We start from the raw sequence: 20,163 nt of genomic DNA on the forward strand, positions 1-20,163 counted from the left end.
ACCCTTTTGCATCTTTGGTCTTTGTGTAAATAATTCTAAATTGATTCTAACTCGATTTTCCTTTGTATGTTTCGTTCATGTAATAACTAATAGAGTGAACTTTGTTAAATTACATGAAAAATATAGTCCACAGGAACCTAAATTGGGATTTCTGAAGTCAGGGAACAAGTAGTTTAACCACTATATAGCTAGGCTTCTTTATTCTCCTAAATTTGTGGATATATCTGGTTCATTTCTTGAACACCTTTTTTAACAAGAAATGAACATAATTCATTCAAATATGGTTCCATGTATGAACAAAAAAAAAAAAAGAAAGAAAAAGAAGGAGGTAATAAAGCAGTGAAAGGAATCGTGGCTTGTCTTTTTCATAACCCATAAAGACAATATCCCTGGAATGTTTTTATATGGCTGAATAAAGTCATCTTCAAATTCTTAATTCTCTTCAAAAGCAGATATTTTCTCCCTTCATCTCTTGTTGTGCTGCTGGTTTTAACAGTACTTTCAAAGAAGATGTTGCTTTGTCCTGTTTCTAATGTCACATTGTACTAAATTACTACTATGGCTAGGAATGAGAGGGCCTCTGTGGTGTACTAGAGTGGTGTTACTCCCCAAGAAAAAGATGGATAGCCCAGCATCTTGTGGTGAATTTTGACAACACAACAGGCAACTCCACAATTCCTTTATATGACAGGTGGAAATACAAAGGAACATCTGGCTGTGGCGAAGCCAAGGTGTCAGGCACACTTTTCTCCAAACATGCTATTTCAAAATGATCAAGCATTATAACAGCTTCTTCCCTCAGGCAGACAAAGAGGAATGAGGACTGCAAAGACTGAGAAAAAACATAGGGAAAGTCTAATCTTGGAAGCAAAAAGTGCTCCCTTTATTCAAGTCCTTCCTAAAACATGGTCTGCTGTTACAAGATCAATAGAAATTGCTTTATAGTATCTCAATGATTGCACATTAAAGTACAAGGCAAAACTCATCATAAGACAACCCACACAATCCCAGCTCATGGTATTTTTGAGGCAACTGAATTGTGAAAACAAATTACTCTCATACAAGCTGAATATGCACTGACTTAAACACAACAGACAAAAATCTCCAATCAAGGGATATTGCCTCAAAAGAAAATGTCAGGTAGGCATTCAGGTGCCTTTAATATTCACTGAAATATAGGAGCCTACTTGTCCTTGATGACCTTCTCACCTCTCCAATGTACAAAACCACCTACCTTTTGCACATTTAGTTTGTACAATAGGCGGAACAGAGTGGTAACTTTTCTTTCAGACAGGGGATTTCAACAGACTTTAGAAAAGAAATTGGGCCTCAATAGCGGATGAGGATGAGTGATCATTCTAGACTCTCTCCCCACTTTCGTCAGTCATGACTAAGCATTTACTTTTTGTTCTATATAAAAAAAGTATTTGATCCTTAAAAAATATTGATGAAATATAATTGCTCTTTTTTTCCCCAATAAATCAAGAAGCCCACTGTGTTCATAGCCCATTAATAAACTGAAGGACAGTTGACAAAGACTTAAATGATGCGTCCACACAGCTTCTGCAGCACATACGATCCAGCATATGGCTTTTCAAATCCCCCTTTACAGTAGAGAATATGCACTTTGCTGCACATTCACAGGCTTCTTTGGTAGAGCATGATTGAATTTTGTCTACCACTTGCAAGGGCACTCGAGGGAAGACATGAAAATGTAAACTTAGTGTTTTATGTCCACTTACTTCGAAGAGTATTCTATAGCTTCAGTATTGATTTGTGGTTGATGTCTTTTGGTTTTGATGTGATTTTTTTTTTTTTAAGAAAAATAGGCTTTTCAAATATTTTTCCTGTTTGAGTGATGAATTCTATCACTTTTAGACCCTCTCTCACCTAAGAAGGGAAAGGGTAGCTAGTTTACTTGTCCAGGCTCTGCTGAGTTATCTGTCTTTTCAAATACTTCAGGCAAGAGGCCATTTTATGCTGTGACAGGTGGTGGCTTTCATCTTTCACATTCCCTGTAGTGATAACCAAAGCAAGGCAAAACGTTTACAGGCAAATAATAAAAAAAAGAATTTATAGGTTAGCAAGTCACTCTTTTGGGAAAGAATATAGAAACTGATCTTTTCAGCCCAATTCTACACTTCTTTCAGTATCTTGCCTGAATACCCCATTAAAGATATTCCAAAAATAAGAGAAATCACCAGCACTGAAATGCTGACATGGTGGGTTTTCTTTAGGCATCCTTATTGGGACATAGTACATATTGTAGTTATTTGTCAAGAGAATTGAACTTTGAAGGTATTTCTCGCCTTGGCTGATACCGCTCTTTTCACAATTTCATTGTAGCACTGCACCGTAGTCCACACTGACAGAAAAAAAGGCAGTGAGAATTAAGAGGTACCAGATGGAATTTACAGTTGAAGGGTGTACTAGGAAGAGCAGCTTAGACTTTTCTTTTGCCACCAATTTCGGCATCAGTCCACACTGGAGATACAGCTGCTGCTCTACCTTTCTCCAAGACTCCTGATTCCATCACATTACTCATAACCATGCCACTCTCACTGCATTGAAGACTTTTCATACTTGTACAAATATTCTTCTGTCTAGAAACTTTTTCTCATGCTATCGCCATGCTGCTTGCTGCTCTACAACTCAGCTCTGCTGAATGTGCTCTCCACTTCTCCATGCACCTCTTGGTGCTCAGTTTTCATTCTCATTACACTTTTTGACTCTGTTCAGTACTGCTCAGTGGTTATGCAAAAATGCCCATGTTTCAGAAGCGAGTAAAGCAGTTTTATAGGAAATGTGTGTGTGAGAGAAACAGCAACAATACAACAACACCCTTAGAAGCTAAGTTTTGAATAGACAAAAGTAGATACTCAAAAGGTAAGTGTTCACATCTGAACAATCCCCTAGATCCCTCCAGGTTAAAATCTACCGTTTCCCCAACAATTCTGTTCTCAAACAACATGCATTCTCAAACAAGAAACAATTACACAAAAACATTTAATGTTTTCTAGACAATAAAAATCCTCAGATTCCTAGACTCTTTATTTCTCTTTGCTTCTTTTTAACCCTGCTGAAGACTAGATGGAAAGCACTGGCATTGAAAAAGATTAAACAGATGCAAAACCAAAGCAGTCTGCTTGTGCAACGGACTGTGAAGAAAGTTGGTGATGCATGTTAAATGGTAAATAATAAAATCTAATTGCCATATAAATGTGCATGGCAATCCATCTCCCACATAATCAATGCTAGGCCAATTACTCTGTATGAGTGGGATGGTTCTGGTGGAGAGGTGAGGCAGTCAAGCACATAAAATGTCCTTCTCTTTTATCCTGTTCTGATCACTTTTGTAGATTGTATACACCCAAAAACCAGACAAAATCTAATGAAGCTGACAATTGCACAGCATATTATACTCAGATCTCTCTTTCTCCTGATATAATTTTTTCACTCTCTGCTTTAATAGTCAACACATGCTCTTAGCAGAGCCTGTTTACAAAAGAGTGAGGAATTCCTCTTTCCAACAGGCATACTAGACCTCAGAGATCAACATCGACAAAACTCCTCCTTTAGCTAGTACTTCAGGTATGATTCTCCACATAAAGCTACCAAAGAGCTGAGATGCTAAATGTTCTCATTTTGAATGTAGATTGGCAGAGGGTAACTTTTTATATGATACTACTCTTGAGCATGACAATCACCTCCAGACTCAGGATATTCCACGAAGCTGCCCTTTTGCAAAAAGGGCTGCTCAGTTAGAATATTAATGCCAATGAGAGTGGTGCTCTTGTACCCATGGCAGCACATTATGAAAACAAGTTTAAGATGTGCTTCTTGGCTTGATGGGGGTGGGGGGAGGGCTGTGTGCTAGGAAGCCATAGAATGCATTTATACTAAATATTCAGATTTTTAGGTAAGTTTTTCGAGCATCCATGTTTCCTGCATTATCCTTAGCATAACTTTTACTTGGTATTCCAGCAAGGCCTGAAAGAAATTCCACAATCATCAGCTGTAATAACTTGCATGCCAAAAGCTGTAGGAATGTAGGCAAATCTATCCATTCATATGTATGTGAAAGACTAAGAAAAACAGGGGAGAAGAAGCAGAAAGCAAAAACCTTGCTCACCATGGAATGATCTGACAAACTACTGCATTATTACTGACTTCACAGAACTCAGCACTAGAACATCTCTAATCTAGAACTACTGGAGTAGATTTTCAATCTTTTTCCCCATCTCATAATTTTGGAAATTTGGATACAATTTCTGAAGGCTCAGCACTGCCAGATTTATTTTCACAGCCTGGTAGACAGCACTGCTATTTAGACACAGCGTGTGACAAGTTGCAAAGAAAGAAAGATAAAGGAATTCTCATTAGACAAGGTTGTCCAATCGTCTATTGTTATCTGCCCCTAGAACTTTGCTACACAGGAAGCCTCAAAGAAGAGTTCTCAGTTTTATGTCTCTTGTTTTCCTTGTTTTCCTCTGTAGAGAGCCTGTTTTCCATGAGGGCAACAGCTGCATCTGCCACTGTCTACTCCAACAGGTCACATTGGGAAGATCTATTTGCTGCTGACAGTATTTGGAACTCTGCATTTGGAACAGAACATTATTTCTGCATGAAGAGTTCACAGCCCACTGGCAAGGTCATTACAATTAGCTCAAGCATGATTATTTGAGAAATTTAAGCATTAATACTTGTCCATTTGTATAAATGTGTGTTTTATATAAAATACTTTTCCATGCTTCTTAAAGCTTTGTTTCTCTAGTAATAGAAATATGAAGAATCACTGCCATTGATAGAGAGCTTGGAATATAGAGAGAAACATATAATGAAACAGCAATAATAATTGGCTCAATATAAAACAACATAGAGAAATATTACATGAAATTGAAACAATTTCAATCTCCATTGCTGAAAGAGGAAATCTTTATGATTGAGAGAAATTTAGCTCCGCATGAACAACCTACTTTGACAGGCAAATGAAATATCAATAGATTAAGGGATTATAGCAAATCATCAATGAATATGCCAGGCTAGTAGATCTACTGATAATTTGGTTAATTGCATTAAAAGTTTACAAGGATGAATTAATTGCCAAGCAACTCTTTTTGTGCATAGAAGAATTATAACTCAGTGCATTTGTAAAACTATTGAGGTGATACCATAAATAAATATGACTACTTTTTCATAATGCTTCAGACTAGTCTGTTTTCACGTTATTGGAAAAAACAGCAAATGAAAAAGCAAATGTATGTAGCAGCAGCAGCCCTATCTCACAGAGGAGTAGAGAAAGCTAGGGGCCAGTGAAAAGCTATGGAAATAAAAGTAAAACAGACAAGAAGATATCTAGACAGGTTTTTTTTTAATCCAGGGAGGTTGATTCTGATGTATGCTCTAATATGAATAGCATTTTTTGAGGATGAAGTGATATAACAGCACAGAAATAACATATGACTTACAATGGACTCTACAACTGATGTTTGGGAAGGCCATGTGAAAGATGATGACAGTAAGACAAGCTGAAATTATTAATGTAAATTCAAAAAAACAAGTCTTAAGAACATATGAAATTATGCACAGGCAGCAAAGGTTAACCCAAAAATGTTTAGTTGTGTAGGATTTTTTTACATAATGGTGATTTCCCTTAAAAAAGAAAATACAGCTATCCCAATATCAAAACTAGGATGGCTGCAGATCATTCTGGAGGATACGGCATATCTGTGTTCGGAAAGTTTAAAACAGGATGGAATACTGAAGTACTGAAACTACCAACTCATACAAAAGTTTGTAACTTCTTATTGTTGAATCTAAAGTAACAGCAGTGTTCCCTAGTTTCTTGTGTTGTAAGACTCCAATATCTGAACTTCTCATTTCAATTTATAAACAGTTAAAATCCTAAAATATTTTAATTTTCTGATGGGTATTTCAAGAGAATTATGATTGGATTTCTGTAGGTTTTTGTATGCTTACTGTCTAAGAAAGTGTATAAATACTTTGGGGATTAAATACTGCCTATATGTGTAGGAGAGAACCAAAAGGAAGATTAATCCCTAGTAGGTAAGTGGATATGAAGTATGCTTGAGGATGTCCTCCTCCTTGAAAGCAGATCATGCATCTTCAAATACTTTTAAAATAAAATAATTTCTGACAGAACTACAGTTTCCCACACCACAGGAAATAAAATGTGGAGAGGGAAGAGATATATAGATATTGTAAAACCTACAGTCTGAGCAAGGGAGACATCTTTTCTTTGGCAACAGTGAGGAACAAGAATCATACAATGGTTTGAGTCAGAAAGGACCTTAAAGATCATCCAGTTCCAACTCCCCTGCCATGGGCAGGGACACCATCCACTAGACCAGGTTGCTCAGAGCTCCATCCAACCTGACCTTGAACACTTGCAACTTTTCTGGGCAACCTGTTCCAGTGCTTCACCCCCCTCACAGTAAAGAATTTCTTCCTGATATCTAATCTAAATCTACTCTCTTTCAGTTTGAAGCCATTCCCCTGTCACTACATGCTCTTGTAAAAAGTTCCTCATGTCCTTTTTGTGGGCTCCCTTCAGGTACTGGAATGCTGCAATTAGGTCACTCCAAAGCCTTCTCTTTTCCATACTGAACAAACCAAATTCTCCCAGCCTTTCCTCACAGGAGAGGTGCTCCAGCTCTCTAATAATCTTTGTGGTCCTCCTCTGGACTTGCTCCAACAGGTCAATGTCCTTCCTGTGCTGAGGGCCCCAGAGCTGGATGCAGTGCTCAAGGTGGGGTCTCACCAGAGTGGAGTAGAGGGGTAGAATCACCTCCCCTGACCTGCTGCCCTGACTGCTTTGGATGCAGCCCAGGATACAATTGGCTTTCTGGGCTGCAAGTGCACACTGCAAGGTCATGTCCAGCCTCTCATCCACCATCACCCCCAAGTCCTTCTCAGCACGGCTGCTCTCTATCCCTTAATCCCTCAGCCTGGATTGATATCAGAGGTTGTCCTGATCCAAGTGCAGGACGTTGTGTTTGGTGTTATTAAACATCATGAGATTCCCACAGGCAGTTCTCAAGCTTGTCCAGGGCCCCCTCTCAATGGCATCTTGTCCTTCAAGTGTGTCAACAGCACCACTCAGCTTTGTGTCATCTGTAAATTTGCTGAGGATGCACACAATCCCTTCATCTATGTCATTAATGAAGATATTAAATAACACTGATCTGAATATGGAACCTTGAGGGACACCACTCGTCACCGATGTCCACTGGTACTCTGAGCCTTTGATCACTACCCTCTGGATGTGACTGTTCAACCACTTTCTTATCCATCTAGCAGTTCACTCATGAAATCCATCTCTCTGCAATTTGGAGAGAAGGATGTTGGGGGCATCCATGTCAAAGGCTTTGCAGAAGTCCAGATAAATGACACATGTAATCCTTCCCTTGACCACTGACGTATTTACTCTGCCATAGAAGTCAAATTCCACTTTCACTTGTAATTCTGTGCCCCCTCAAGGCTACTAAAACCCCTCAGACCATAAGAGCACAGCATTAAGTACAGCAAGCAAAAATTCCTTCCACCTAACTATTTTGGTCTATGAAGGCCTTGAATTGCAGCCGTGCTAACCGTCTGAGCTGTACTGAAAGCAGGACAGGGAATCTGCTCTTGAAATACATGAAAAGAAATTTGCTGTGTAACTGAGTGCTGGCAGGCTTGAGCTGCATTGCCTTTGCTGGTAAGACTCATTTATCTTTACGGGTTATCTGCTAGAACTGCACCCGAGTACACTTTGCTAATTTTCTCTGCTGAGAAAAATAACACAGTTCTTGGAATCCAAACACAGAATTATTTTCACTCATTTATTTGTCTCCAACTTGTAATTTACCCATCTAATTACAGTAATAATTAAGCTGGAGAATTTAATATAAGTGTTTCCACAGGTACCCACTGAAATTGTACCAGAGGTTACGGAGGGAATCAACATCTTTAATAATGAACTTTCTGTGTTATATAGCCAAATCTTACACCCAAAAGGAAACATATTGGAAATTCTCTCCCATATTTTTATGGAAGCTGTCTGCTTTCCCAGACAACTTCCATGCTGTGCAGGTTCTACAACACAATCTGTGTCTTATCTTTGTGCTGAATTCACTGTGTATTCGCAGAAAAATGCATAAATGGGATTTATCTTTCCAGGATTGGCTTGGATTTCAGCATAAGAAATCTGGTAACTCTACAATTATTCAGAAAGTCTACAGATTCTATATTTTCTGTACAGATTTATATTTTACTTATCTCTGGTTAAGCAGAACCATTGATACCAGTAGCAGGAAGTGGAATTTTGAATTTGCTTTGTTGCTAAGACTAAAATAACACAAGACAATGAATTAACCATAACTACTTATATCAAGAAAGTGTATGGAGTGTTTATAGCATAACAGAAACATGTCATTAAAAGAAACACTGACATAAAACAGAAATGAAGAAACTACAGGAGAGCATTTCAACGGAATACAAAGGAAAGAAAAACAGAAATGAAAGGCAATTTTTTCTCCTTTTTAGCCTGCTGGCTAAAACGAATCATCTTGAACCTCCCCATTCAGATATCCAACCAAAATTCTCATGATATACTATGCCATATTTAAGAGAACCTGACTGAGCAAAAATATAGTAGCCTACATTAAAAAAAATAAAATGAAACATACTATTATGAGAAGACAGAGGTGAAGGACTTGTGTATACTAGAACAGTTCAGAAAGAAGCTTGCTATATATTCCTGCACTGAATATATTATTCTTTTACTATACACATTCCCTGGGTGGTGAATAACAGAAAATCAGCATCTAATACAATTCATCTTCCTAGCTTCAAATCTCAGTATGTTTTTTCATACTCCTCGTTTCTTTTTTTCCAAAGGAATTCAAGGTTAGAAAATGCAACCGCTATGGATACAGTTTTACTTCAAAAGTAGAATTTTCAAAGTGCAGAAAACAAAGGAATGTTGGATTTTATAGGTTGTCCTAGCTGATGAGCTTTCCCTGGGACTGGGCTGAGCAGCGCATTCAGTGAGATCACAGCGCTCTCTAGTGCCTTTAGTAAGCACATGGCACAAACTTTATTTTCTTAAATAAGGCAGCATACTAAAATACCACAATTGGTTTGAAAAATATGTAGAATAAAGTGACTGTGTCAAGTTGATTATCAGTTTGTAACAGGATTATTTTTCCTACCCATGTCTAATTTATCTACTAGGAAGAAACCCAAACACATGAAATACATACACATATGCATAAGTAGTACTTGCCATCAAAAAAAAAAGTGGAAGAATAAGGTGGATTATTTGTCTACAGCATCAAAATACCGCTGAAATATGACGCTGTCTCAAAAACATTGACACTATTTAACAGAATGCAAAAATGAGAAATAACAGCACAAATTTCAAATACAATTTTAGGAATGCAGTGAGAGCCATTCAAAAAGCTTTATCAGAAATGCTGGGTTTATAAATTAGAGAATCACCTTTTGAAGATTATGACATATCAAGATACTGTTTTCATAGTCTTTCTTACAATCTTCATAGCACTTTTAAGTGAGGCAAACATGTAAAATATCACAAAATCCAGAATAATTACCAAGGTCACCTCATTATCTGTGACTCAGAGGTAGATAAAAGAAAATCCAGCAAGGAATAAGCTCTTGATGGAATATTAATATCTTCTTTGAACATGCTGGCTTTTGAAATACTGTACTTCTTTGACTGCTATGGAATTTTGGTTCTCCTGACAAGAACTTTTTTAAAAAATGTTAAAATACACAATACTTTTCCACATGACCAGAACATATATTCTTATATTTGATTAGGTAGTCAGTATTTTAAAAGTATACTTATACACCTTTTTAAAAAGATATTTTTCCTCTGATGCAAATTAGCTTTTCAGAAACCCACGTTTAGAACTGATTGCTATCGCTTTAAAATATACATATATATCAGTTTGGTTTATCAAAATGGATCTTAAGAATCTATCTGGATGTAGGTTTAGGCCTATAAAACAAAGTTTATCCCACCTGCAGTTGAAATTTCAATACATTACATATTTAGGTGAGTATGTTTATGGTTCTATACATCTTGCAACTTGTATTTATAAGTGATTTGGAGGACTGCCACATAAGATCTTGGAAGGTAGTCTATGATATTGAAATTGCATTGCATCTCTTTTCCCAGCAAACGGTAGTTTTTATGTGAAATATTGAACAGTGAGGGACAGGTCAAAGTGTTCCCCAATTCTCTAACATAGAGATCAGCAGTCCTGAGAAGCTTCTGTAGTCATACTGTAAGGCTTGGGCTGTGGTTTTCACGTGCCACTCATGTAACTTACGTTCATGTAAAAGTCAATATTTTTACATAGATGTTGTAGTCCTCCTTTAGTTCCCCAAGTGCCTTTTGGTTCATATGGGCCACCCTGTGTTTCTGTAATTTCCTATTTTTTTTTTCCCCACAGCATTTTCACACATTTAAGGTTGCACCTACCTGTGCAGAACTACTACTAAACTTGCACTGTTAGGTTAAGATGATGTTATCTCTTCTGATCATATTCATTATTATAAAGTAAAAGGCTTCATACGGTATTATAAAATTATGTTGTACTTTACATACATGATTTATTCTGTTTATCATTCTGTAATGATAATGACTCTCACTGTAGATTATACAAGAATAATTGTACTTACTTTTGAGATCTAAATTTCTGGCTCCTGCTGTGCTCTGTGTCGTGATTTTAGTGTCAATCTTTACAGTGTGGAGATTGTTAGTATCCCTTGATATCATCACATTATGCCACTGGTTGTCATTCAGAGGTTTATTAGAACTTCCTTTGATGAGATTTGCACCATTTCCCAAGTCAAACACATAGTGCAAATACCTGGGAAAAGAGAAAAAATTGGAAAAGTTTCCTTTTTCTTTACATAGCAAGGGGGCACTAAATAATATGTCTAATATTTTATATTTGCTTGTACTCCTCAGTAGTGCTGGTAAAACCAGAAGACAACAATGAATACCAGATGGGGAAGCAACCATCATTCAGAGAATTTGCCACTGGTTTAGATGAGTTGAGGTGCAGTCCCAAGTTTCTGGAAAGTAATGAGCACTCCATGTACCAACACATGCATACATACGTAGAGAAAGAACAAGAGGAAGCTACAAACTAGTACTTCTTTGTGGTAAACACGAGAGAAGTTATACCTATTATTTACTGTCATATATTTCAGGCATCTAGCTTCATCTGAAAGAAAGAGTCAAAATAAAGCATATCAAGTTTAACATGAAGAAACATTTATGAATCATAAATATCCAGTCAGATAAAGATTTGTATCCTAAACTTTCCCTTCTATTTCTCCTGTATATACGTTTTGAATAGACTGGCTTTGTCATGCTAATCCATACATACCCTTTAACTAATTCAACCACAATGAAATCATTTCCATCGCCACTGTTATAAAGTATCAATCCATCCAGAGAGGTGGTTTTGAACTGGAAAAAAAGGTGCATAGATGTATACGCTTGTAGTGTGGCCAGTGCAACATAACTTGCTTTTGTTTTAAAGGTTACAGGGTCTGCTATGATGTTCCTGAACCCAAATCTTGCATTTAGCTCACAATAATCGATGTCTCCGTTTTTACACAAGTCAATGTATGCCATGCCATTAAATGTGAGACTCTGTAGATGCCCAATAAAATTAGAAGGCACAGAAGACAGGTAGCGCCGTTCTGTTATTATTCCTGTTTCTATGTTGTGGAATTCCAGTCGTGTGTGGTCACCAGCCATTTGACCTTTAAATAGTAACAAGAAAACACGTGTTAGCATCTGAAATGGGAGGTCAAAAAGCACATCATGTGATTAAGTATCTGCATCAATTTCACACTTTTCAGAATGTGCAAGCCCAAATCTTGGCTCCAATCATCCAAATTATTGGTAAATCTAGGAGCCTCGGCACTGAGTTCAGTATGTTTGGATAAGGCCAACAGCAAGATTTCTAAACTGAAACACAATACCACAGTACATTGAACTGCCAACAAAATCCCTTACTTTGGTTACACTTTACCAGAGGTGGGGTTTTACTATAAGCAAGTGCAATTACTCAACATGAAGACCACAAAGGCCAACCTCAGAGCTAAACCAACAATATTAGAGCTTCATGAAAGAGAGACATAAAAGTTTGAGAGATATTATTCCATGTGGTTTGCTTAAAAGTGCATGATTTGGCTAGAGGTAGGAATGATTCCTGTTTCAGTTGTCTTAGGTACATAAATCCTGGCTCTGCTGCAAACCCCTGTGGTGCAAGGGTGGACAGTTACTTGAAAGCAACTAAGCTTTGTATGGCCAGTCTTCGCGAGCGAAGATTTGGGAAAGGTCATTAACCCTTGAGCCTGCGCAGTGGATTTTTTAGGTGAGACCCAGCGTGCGCTGAACTGAGCCCACCCTTTAATCCTGAGGTTCATCTGCCGGGGCCGAGCAAGCTTGGACAGTGGCAGTGAGGTCCCCAGGACGTAGGTTTGTTTAGAGTGACCTTCTCTTACATGGATTGCCTCACAGGGCTGACGAGCTCCATCTGCCCGGGGGCTGGGAATCAAACCTGGGTCACAGCGGGGGGCCCCTGGTGGTCTAGTGGTTAGGGTGCAGCACTTTCACTAAGCTTTGTACCGTGGGGATAAACCACGGGAGAAGGGGCAAGGCCCAAGAGATGGGCAGAGCAGAAAGTCTGTAGCAAGAGCGTAAGCCAGCATCTTGTAATCCTGAAAATAACAAGGGACTTGCTTATATCAGAAAGGTGGCCAAAAGGAAGCACCACAGATGCTTTTGAGTCTCTCTTTGTCATGCAAGGACCCTTGCAGAGCAAAAAGACTGAAATTTGCTGACCCTATAGCTAATCTGAAGGAAAAGATCAACACTGTCAGGATACACTGCATACAGGTCAGGTAAGTTTTTAATTTAGTTATTAAATACTTTTCTCAGCACATCAAAAATTTGTCCACTGAAGAGAGCTCTTTTCTAACAGAACTTATTTTCTTTTCCATGCTTATTTTGAAGAATTAGGGCAGTATTATCACAAGGCTGATTCATGGTCACATTGTGTGGGTATGGTGACAAAACAGCTTTTTATTACTAATCGATTTCACCACTTAATGTACCTTTTGCAAACCATGCCCTAGATTTCCCAGTTCCTTAACTGTTTCATGTCTCTCATGGTACAGAGAAGGTGAAGAGCAGACCTATCCAACCTGGACTTAATGTTGGCATAAAACTTCAGTTCTCACAGTGGCACTGCAAAGCTGTTGGCAAGACAAGTTCCCTCTGCCCCTCCCTAAACATACTATTGCAAGAGAAGAATGTGAGCTCTGACCCAGGCTGGACACATTTATCAGTGATGTAGAAACCCTGGTGGCAGTCTTACACAGCTGTACCTTCATAGGTTTCATAAGCAAATGTCTGTATACGTGTGTGTGAACGGGGAAAAGACAAGGTAAAGATAAATGTAGATATTTGGGCTTTGCCCAAGGAGATGAATTCACAAACAGGTTAAGTCAAAACACTTACAAGTACAGGAATCAGTGAAGTTACAGTGAAAACAGCTCTGCAAGTTTTAACACTATTCAGACCACATACGCACAAAAATTGCTTTAAAAATTTATGATCAATATTTACAAGTAGCTTACTTAGCTTCAGGATGAGTTCTATATGAGAACTTATTCTATGGATGTCATTAAACACCATCACTGTCTGGGATCTGTACTCATATGGTAGTGCACTGCAAGAGACACCTTAAACCCCAAGGACAGTTGTCTTGATGTTGTTGTTTCTAAACATCGGTTCTGAAAATACTACTTTCCCTGATGTATTAAGCAAAAGCTGGTTCTTCCTTGCAGTAATGAGTCAGGGAGCTGCCTTGAAAAATGCCAAATCGGTAATTTTTGCAAGGACAAGAGCTGTATGTTGGTTCACAGCCAAAGAACTGAGGATCGTGTTTTAGAGGGTAACATTATGTATTCCAGCCTTATATCAATTCAGATGGCATTTCATTAATGTCATGGCAAAAATCCACTAAGCTTTGGCCTGTAGCACAGTATCCCCACTACATTAAATGTATTTCTTTCTTGAGTATAGTAATAAAAAGTTCCAGAATCTGGGCTCACATCCCAAGTTTCCCTCTAATATTTCAGTTCTGCAAACACTCTAACAGGACTTGAGACTTCACATAGTGCTTCATGGGACTTGCAAATACAGCAATGAAGAAAAAGAGAGACAGTGCAGTTTGTACTTACAAGGTTGGACATTTGGGGTTTCGTGCGGGTTTTTTTTTGATGGGTTTTGGTTGTTTTGGGTTTTGTTTGTTTGTTTGTTTGTTTTTTTATTTTTTTAAACTTACCAAGTTCATGTACAAAATGCACTATGTGCTGCAATGCTATGGGACATAATACAACAGGCCAATAGAATTTCTGTTCATAACCATAAGCTAGGTATCTATTCTGTTATCCAACTTTGGTGACCTCCATCAATTCACTTCTATTTTCTGTACATTTTCAGAAAACAAAGTGTATCAGGGCTGCAAGTATTTAAACTCTTTTATGATGAGCAAAATCTCTGAAACCATCTGCATGACTTCCAATGAAAGCTAGTTATGATTCTGTGTTATATTATTTATCCATGCACACATTATGTATTTGTCAAATATAAGTAAGCTCAATTCATGGATGAATAATTGATATTTTATAATCTGTAAAAACTGGAAAGTCAGGCTGAATTATTTAATGACTTCCTCTTCATCTTAAGCTTTCTGGATCTGATGCATTTGGTGTTTGTTGTTTGTTTTTTTTTTCATGTATGACATAGGAAAGGAATCAAAAAAGGAAAACACAATGTGTGGCAGGGGGAAGCCAGAATTTTCAGTAGGAAGTCAATTTTCTTCCTTATTCTCCTTATAACATCATAGTAACCTTTCATATGAGATATAAATGGGTTATATTTTAACCAAATTTCTGATTGTTGGGACACCTGAAGAAAAGTTCTAAGCAGTTTAGAGCAAGCACGCTCCAATCTGATATGGCAACTCTTACCATGTGCTTTCAGGAAATTCAGAGCTACTACACATTAAATTCTATTGAAACTATCTGAAATTTAAACTTGCAAAGGCATGAAAATACTCACCGTTGAAAAAACAACAACTAACCCCAAAAGCAAACAAACAAACAAAATCCAAAAAACACCTCACACAAACCAAATTAAAAAAATCACAGTCCTTAGATGACAATAAAGATTTTATGTGTAGAAAATGTGGTATTCCTGGGACTAATAGTGTATTCCCCCGTTACCAGACTTTCAAGTTCCCTCTGTTCCTTCTCTTATGCCAGTTCTCTCATCAGTGGTGGAGGAGGCCACAGATTGGCTACACAGTTTCCTGCAGGGAGTTTAGGAAGCTCAGGAAGACTTTCCCTCCAAAATACTGGGGTAACTTTCTCCCTTTGGATGAACAACATTAAACATCTGTGAATTATGCAAACATAGGCAACTTCCAGCTTGAAGAACTGAGAGGGATTTCAAGTCAACTGTCTAGTTTCTGATACAGATACTGGGATGTGAGAAGAATACAAGTGTTGTACCAGAAATCTGGACCCACAGGCAACGCTTCTGATTGATCAGGAGGCAACTGAAAGGACTCACTTGCTTTGGCAGATAATAGAATAGAATAGAATAGAATAGAATAGAATAGAATAGAATAGAATAGAATAGAATAGAATAATTTCAGTTGGAAGAGACCTACAATGGTCACCTAGTCCAGCCACCTGATTGCTTCACAGCTGACCAGAAGTTAAAGCATGTTATCAAGAGCATTATTGAAATGCCTCTTAAACACTGACAGGCTTAGGGCATCAACCACCTCTCTAGGAATCCTGTTCCAGTGTTTCAGCTATTTGCTAATACCATGATATTTGATAGAACCTATAGTTATCCACAATGAAGAGGGATTACAAGAACTTAGTCCTGCATTCTGTACTTATTACTTTACCTGACTAGACTCTATATGATTGAAACCTCCTTAATCCTTCATATATATTTTGAACTTTTATGAAGCTGCACTGAACAGTCGGGACTGAACACAAAGGTGAAAATAGTACTTCTTGGTGGTTTCCTAACCTGTAGTATTTGTAAATTAGAAATCTGCCATGAGAAATCCAGGAATTGTGCATTTGGATCTTGATGCTAGATCTAAATATCTTCCTCTATATTAGAATATGCCTTATTATTTGAGTGGCAGTTGAAGCAGCAAGTTTATAATATTTTTCAGTACACTTACTCCAAAGTGTACATAAATTTAAATTTATATATTTATATATAAATTTATAACTATAAATTTAATTTCAAAAAGAAAGTAAATTATTTAGGCCATCTACAGTCTTGAGAGAATGACCCTAAGCATCATCACATACACAGACTTCATCTCTGGAAGATCTATTGGTAATTTTTGATTCTAGGAAATATATTCTTGCAACTATTGAATACATAGCAATTATTTTTCTACCAGTGACATGGTCTTCAGTGTTCTGCTGAGTTGAAAAGGGATTATTAAAGAAGGTGCACTCCTTTTAAAAACCCACTTAAATTGTTATCATTTTAACAAAGCTTAGAACCAATGATAAAAGCTATTTAATGCTACCCAAAACCAAAGGAAAATATTAAATAGCTAACACAAAATTAGGTACATTGCATTGTGCAAGGAATGAGGGCCAGAAGTCAGGTCTGTTGCTATTAATAACACATATGTAAGCGTTAACTTTTTACAGAACAAAATCAATGTGTTCTCTATTACCCTTTCTGATAATACATACATACAAATATATTTCTAACATCTGTTGGCATGCATGTATTTTTTTCTCCCATGCCAACTGCTATTTTTAGTATTTGTTGCCTAATATTTAATTATTGAGGACAGCTGATGCAAGATTTAAAACACAATAGAATATCCTTCAAACACTTATTATATTCTTTCTTACAGCAATGGCTTAGAGTTCAGCTCTAACAATGTGTTGGCAAAAGCATTTTACTTGCCTTCTCATTAGTGATGTATCAAATCATTTTTCCCCAATTACTGTATAAAAACATTCATTTAAGTCAGCACGAAGGTTTTCATTAATTTCAATAGCAACCTTAGAGCAACATTAATATCAAGTGTAATAACACACTTGTTGTAACAGTACTTCAAGAAGCATAACATGGCTTTTGAATCCTACCCAAGAAAAGCAAAAAGCACCTGTTGCTTTCAGATAAAGTCATTTTACTTCTGCTATTTTTTGTTCTGTGTTTCCCCCCAGTAACACGGAGTCACAATGACACACTACCTGTCACGGCCTGCTGGTCATCCACCATTAACTTTAAACTTTTTCCTCGCCGAACCACACGCACTGTGTGCCACTCATTATCATTGAGGTTATAGCCAGCAAAAAGGGTTTCTGGACCTTTGCCTGTAGGATATGCCAAACAGTCATTATGCAATCTTTAAATCAGTTTACATGTGAACCTCACAGAGAGAGAAGACAGAGAGACTCGCTGGGCAAATGTTAAAACTCACCAAAAGTCAAACCAAGCAAGAAAATTACCAAGTATAAGCAAAACTCAAATATAGAACTACTACATTAAAACACTGTTAATGTATATTAAACTATGTAAATGCACTTTATATGCACCAGGTTTTCATAAATAGGCACAGTCAACACTGATTTAATTGTGCACTTTTCAAAAATATACAGGCCTTTAAGAAATGGGATTACTGAGCCAAAAGAACGTCAGCATGCATTTACAAGACTGATTTTTTTTCCTTCTTTAAACATTATTTGGTGGAAAATAACAAGTGGTAAATGTGTGTGCATGTGTGTTATATTTTTCTTAATTTATGTCATCTTCTCTCTTCATTTAGGCTCTGTTTGTTTATTAGGACTTCTCAGAACATCACCTATTACCTGATCATCTAGATGACTTGCTAATATTCAGATCCAGTACCTTCTTATGTTAGCAGATCTTTGAACTATACTTTCCCTTTTCACTTAATGGATACATTTTTTGTAATCTGCTATTTTTGCCAGCAGTACAGAAAACATTTTTGAAGCAAATTCTATGTATAGCACAATGCATTTGCAATAACCAAAGTATTCACAAACCTAGGATATCTTTAATGCCTAGGAAAAATGTTCTCGTAAGAAAAGGATAGTGGAAATTGTCACTTGCACTGTTGACCAAGAAGAGAAAGAGAAAAAGAAAAATTCTGATTTTGAACTGTCATTGATATGAATAGGTGATTGAACGAGCACTGAATGAATCGATCAAAAATTATATGCTGGCTGTTCAAAATGTAAAGCTAATCTGCAATTAACAAATTACATTCTTGTAAAATACAGATGTCCCTGGTTTGTTTTCAGTTCCTGTGGCAGAATAAATGCTGCTGATAACTAAAATTTGCCAATTAACTTCTGATGTCCTCGTACGAGAGAGGTGGAGCTTCTAGAGTGTGTCCAGCAGAGGGCAACAAGAACAATTGGTGGACTGCAGCATCTCTCTTATGAGGAAAGACTCAGGGAGCTGGGCCTGTTCAGCCTCCCAAAGAGATGACTGAGAGGGGACCACATTAATGCACTTAAGTATCTGAAGGATGGGTGTCAAGCAGCTGAAGCCAGGGTCTTATCATCGGTGCAAAGCAATAGGTCAAGAGGCAGTGGGCACAAACTATTGCACGGGAAGTTCCAGCTGAATATGAGGAAGAACTTCTTTGCTTTGTGGGTGACCACACATTGGAACAGATTGCCCAGGGAGGTTGTAGAGTCTCCCTCACCAGAGATATTCGAGAACCATATGGACACAATCCTGTGCAATGTCCTCTACAATGATACAGCTTGAGCGGGAAGGTTTGACCAGATGACCCCACTGGGGTCCCTTCCAAGCTTACCCATTCTGTGATTCTGTAAAATAGGCACATAATAAAATCACTTTTGACACAAAAACATTATGGTTACCCTTAGTCAGACATCTTCTCCACTGTGTCTCTTCCAGGTGCCTATATCCTATGTATCAGTCTTCCTTTGAAAGGGATATGCCACTAGCCCTGATATTGCTCACATTTCTACTTGGATTCTTTTCCAGTCAGCACAGGCTAACTCTGATGGGGGAGGTCTGTTCATAAATGGGTATTATATGACATTTTATAAAAACAAAGCCTCTCTGACTTCAGGACTGCACAGAGGGAAAAAGGCACAAAGAGCTTGATGCAGCTGTCCAGCGCACTGGACAATTTTCATTTCAGATGTTTTCCATTTTATATCAGCATTTTAAAATTCCTGCTGGTTTGTTGTCCTGCTTTTATATGCAACTTTTGCTATTTTGAGCATGCCAAGGGATCTCCAGGAACAAAAACATTAGCTACAGCAAAGTGAGATTCTGATACTGTTTCTCTATGTCTCTGTATTGACACTAAGGTAGGAAAGGTGTTTGAATCCACCAGAAGGAGATGATTGGTGTCAACTACCTGAATCATTCTGTTTACTTTTTCTGACAAAAGAAAGACCAGTTTTTGCATAAAGCTTAAGTAAATAATGTTCTCTTTGAAAGTGGTGATACAGATCTCTTAAGCAATTTCTATTATCCTATTAGGTGCTTCAATGGAAGCAACTGCTAACTAGCAATGGATGAATTTACAAAAAATGCTTAGATGACATGAGCAAAAAACTTAGTGAGAGTCAATAGGCCTGCCTAGAAATACATCATTTAGTATTATTGTAAATATATTTGCACTTCTTCACTTGTTAGTCCAACTCCTTTTTTTTTTTTAATTTTTAAAGTAATTGAACTGCTCAGTCTACCTTATCTCACTTCAGATTTCTAAAAGACCTAAAAGCATATGCAATTTTAATATACTCTCACATTAAGAACCCTCTGTAGGGTCCCATTCGTGTGAAGTTGCCTTGGTGTATATAAATATCAAATCCAATTTGGCTGCTCACATTTATACAAGCAAATATATCTATTAACTTTTAATGGCTAGGGACTTGAAAACTCTTCCTGTTGTAAAATTAAATGTATGTTTTCCTATGCATCAGTCTATTTTCCTTGTAAGAGTACTCTGAGTAAAAAAAATCAGGTCA

The 20,163-nt window shown here is 37.4% G+C and overlaps 1 protein-coding gene across 21 annotated transcripts in view; it reads right to left on the reverse strand.

The window, feature by feature from the left end:
* Positions 1-20,163, reverse strand: part of NRXN1 (neurexin 1) — a 704,201-nt gene that overhangs the window by 367,148 nt on the left and 316,890 nt on the right. For all 21 annotated transcript variants that reach the window (XM_017829343.1, XM_017829340.1, XM_017829336.1 and 18 more), the window contains 3 exons: positions 17,374-17,496; positions 11,430-11,811; positions 10,714-10,904 (listed from right to left, as the gene is read on the reverse strand). In XM_017829343.1, coding sequence (XP_017684832.1) covers positions 10,714-10,904; positions 11,430-11,811; positions 17,374-17,496 — 696 coding nt within the window. The remainder of the gene's footprint in view (positions 1-10,713; positions 10,905-11,429; positions 11,812-17,373; positions 17,497-20,163) is intronic.

The sequence above is a fragment of the Lepidothrix coronata genome, unplaced genomic scaffold (assembly GCF_001604755.1).
Source record: "Lepidothrix coronata isolate B3197 unplaced genomic scaffold, Lepidothrix_coronata-1.0 Scaffold163, whole genome shotgun sequence".
Taxonomy (NCBI): Eukaryota; Metazoa; Chordata; class Aves; order Passeriformes; family Pipridae; genus Lepidothrix; species Lepidothrix coronata.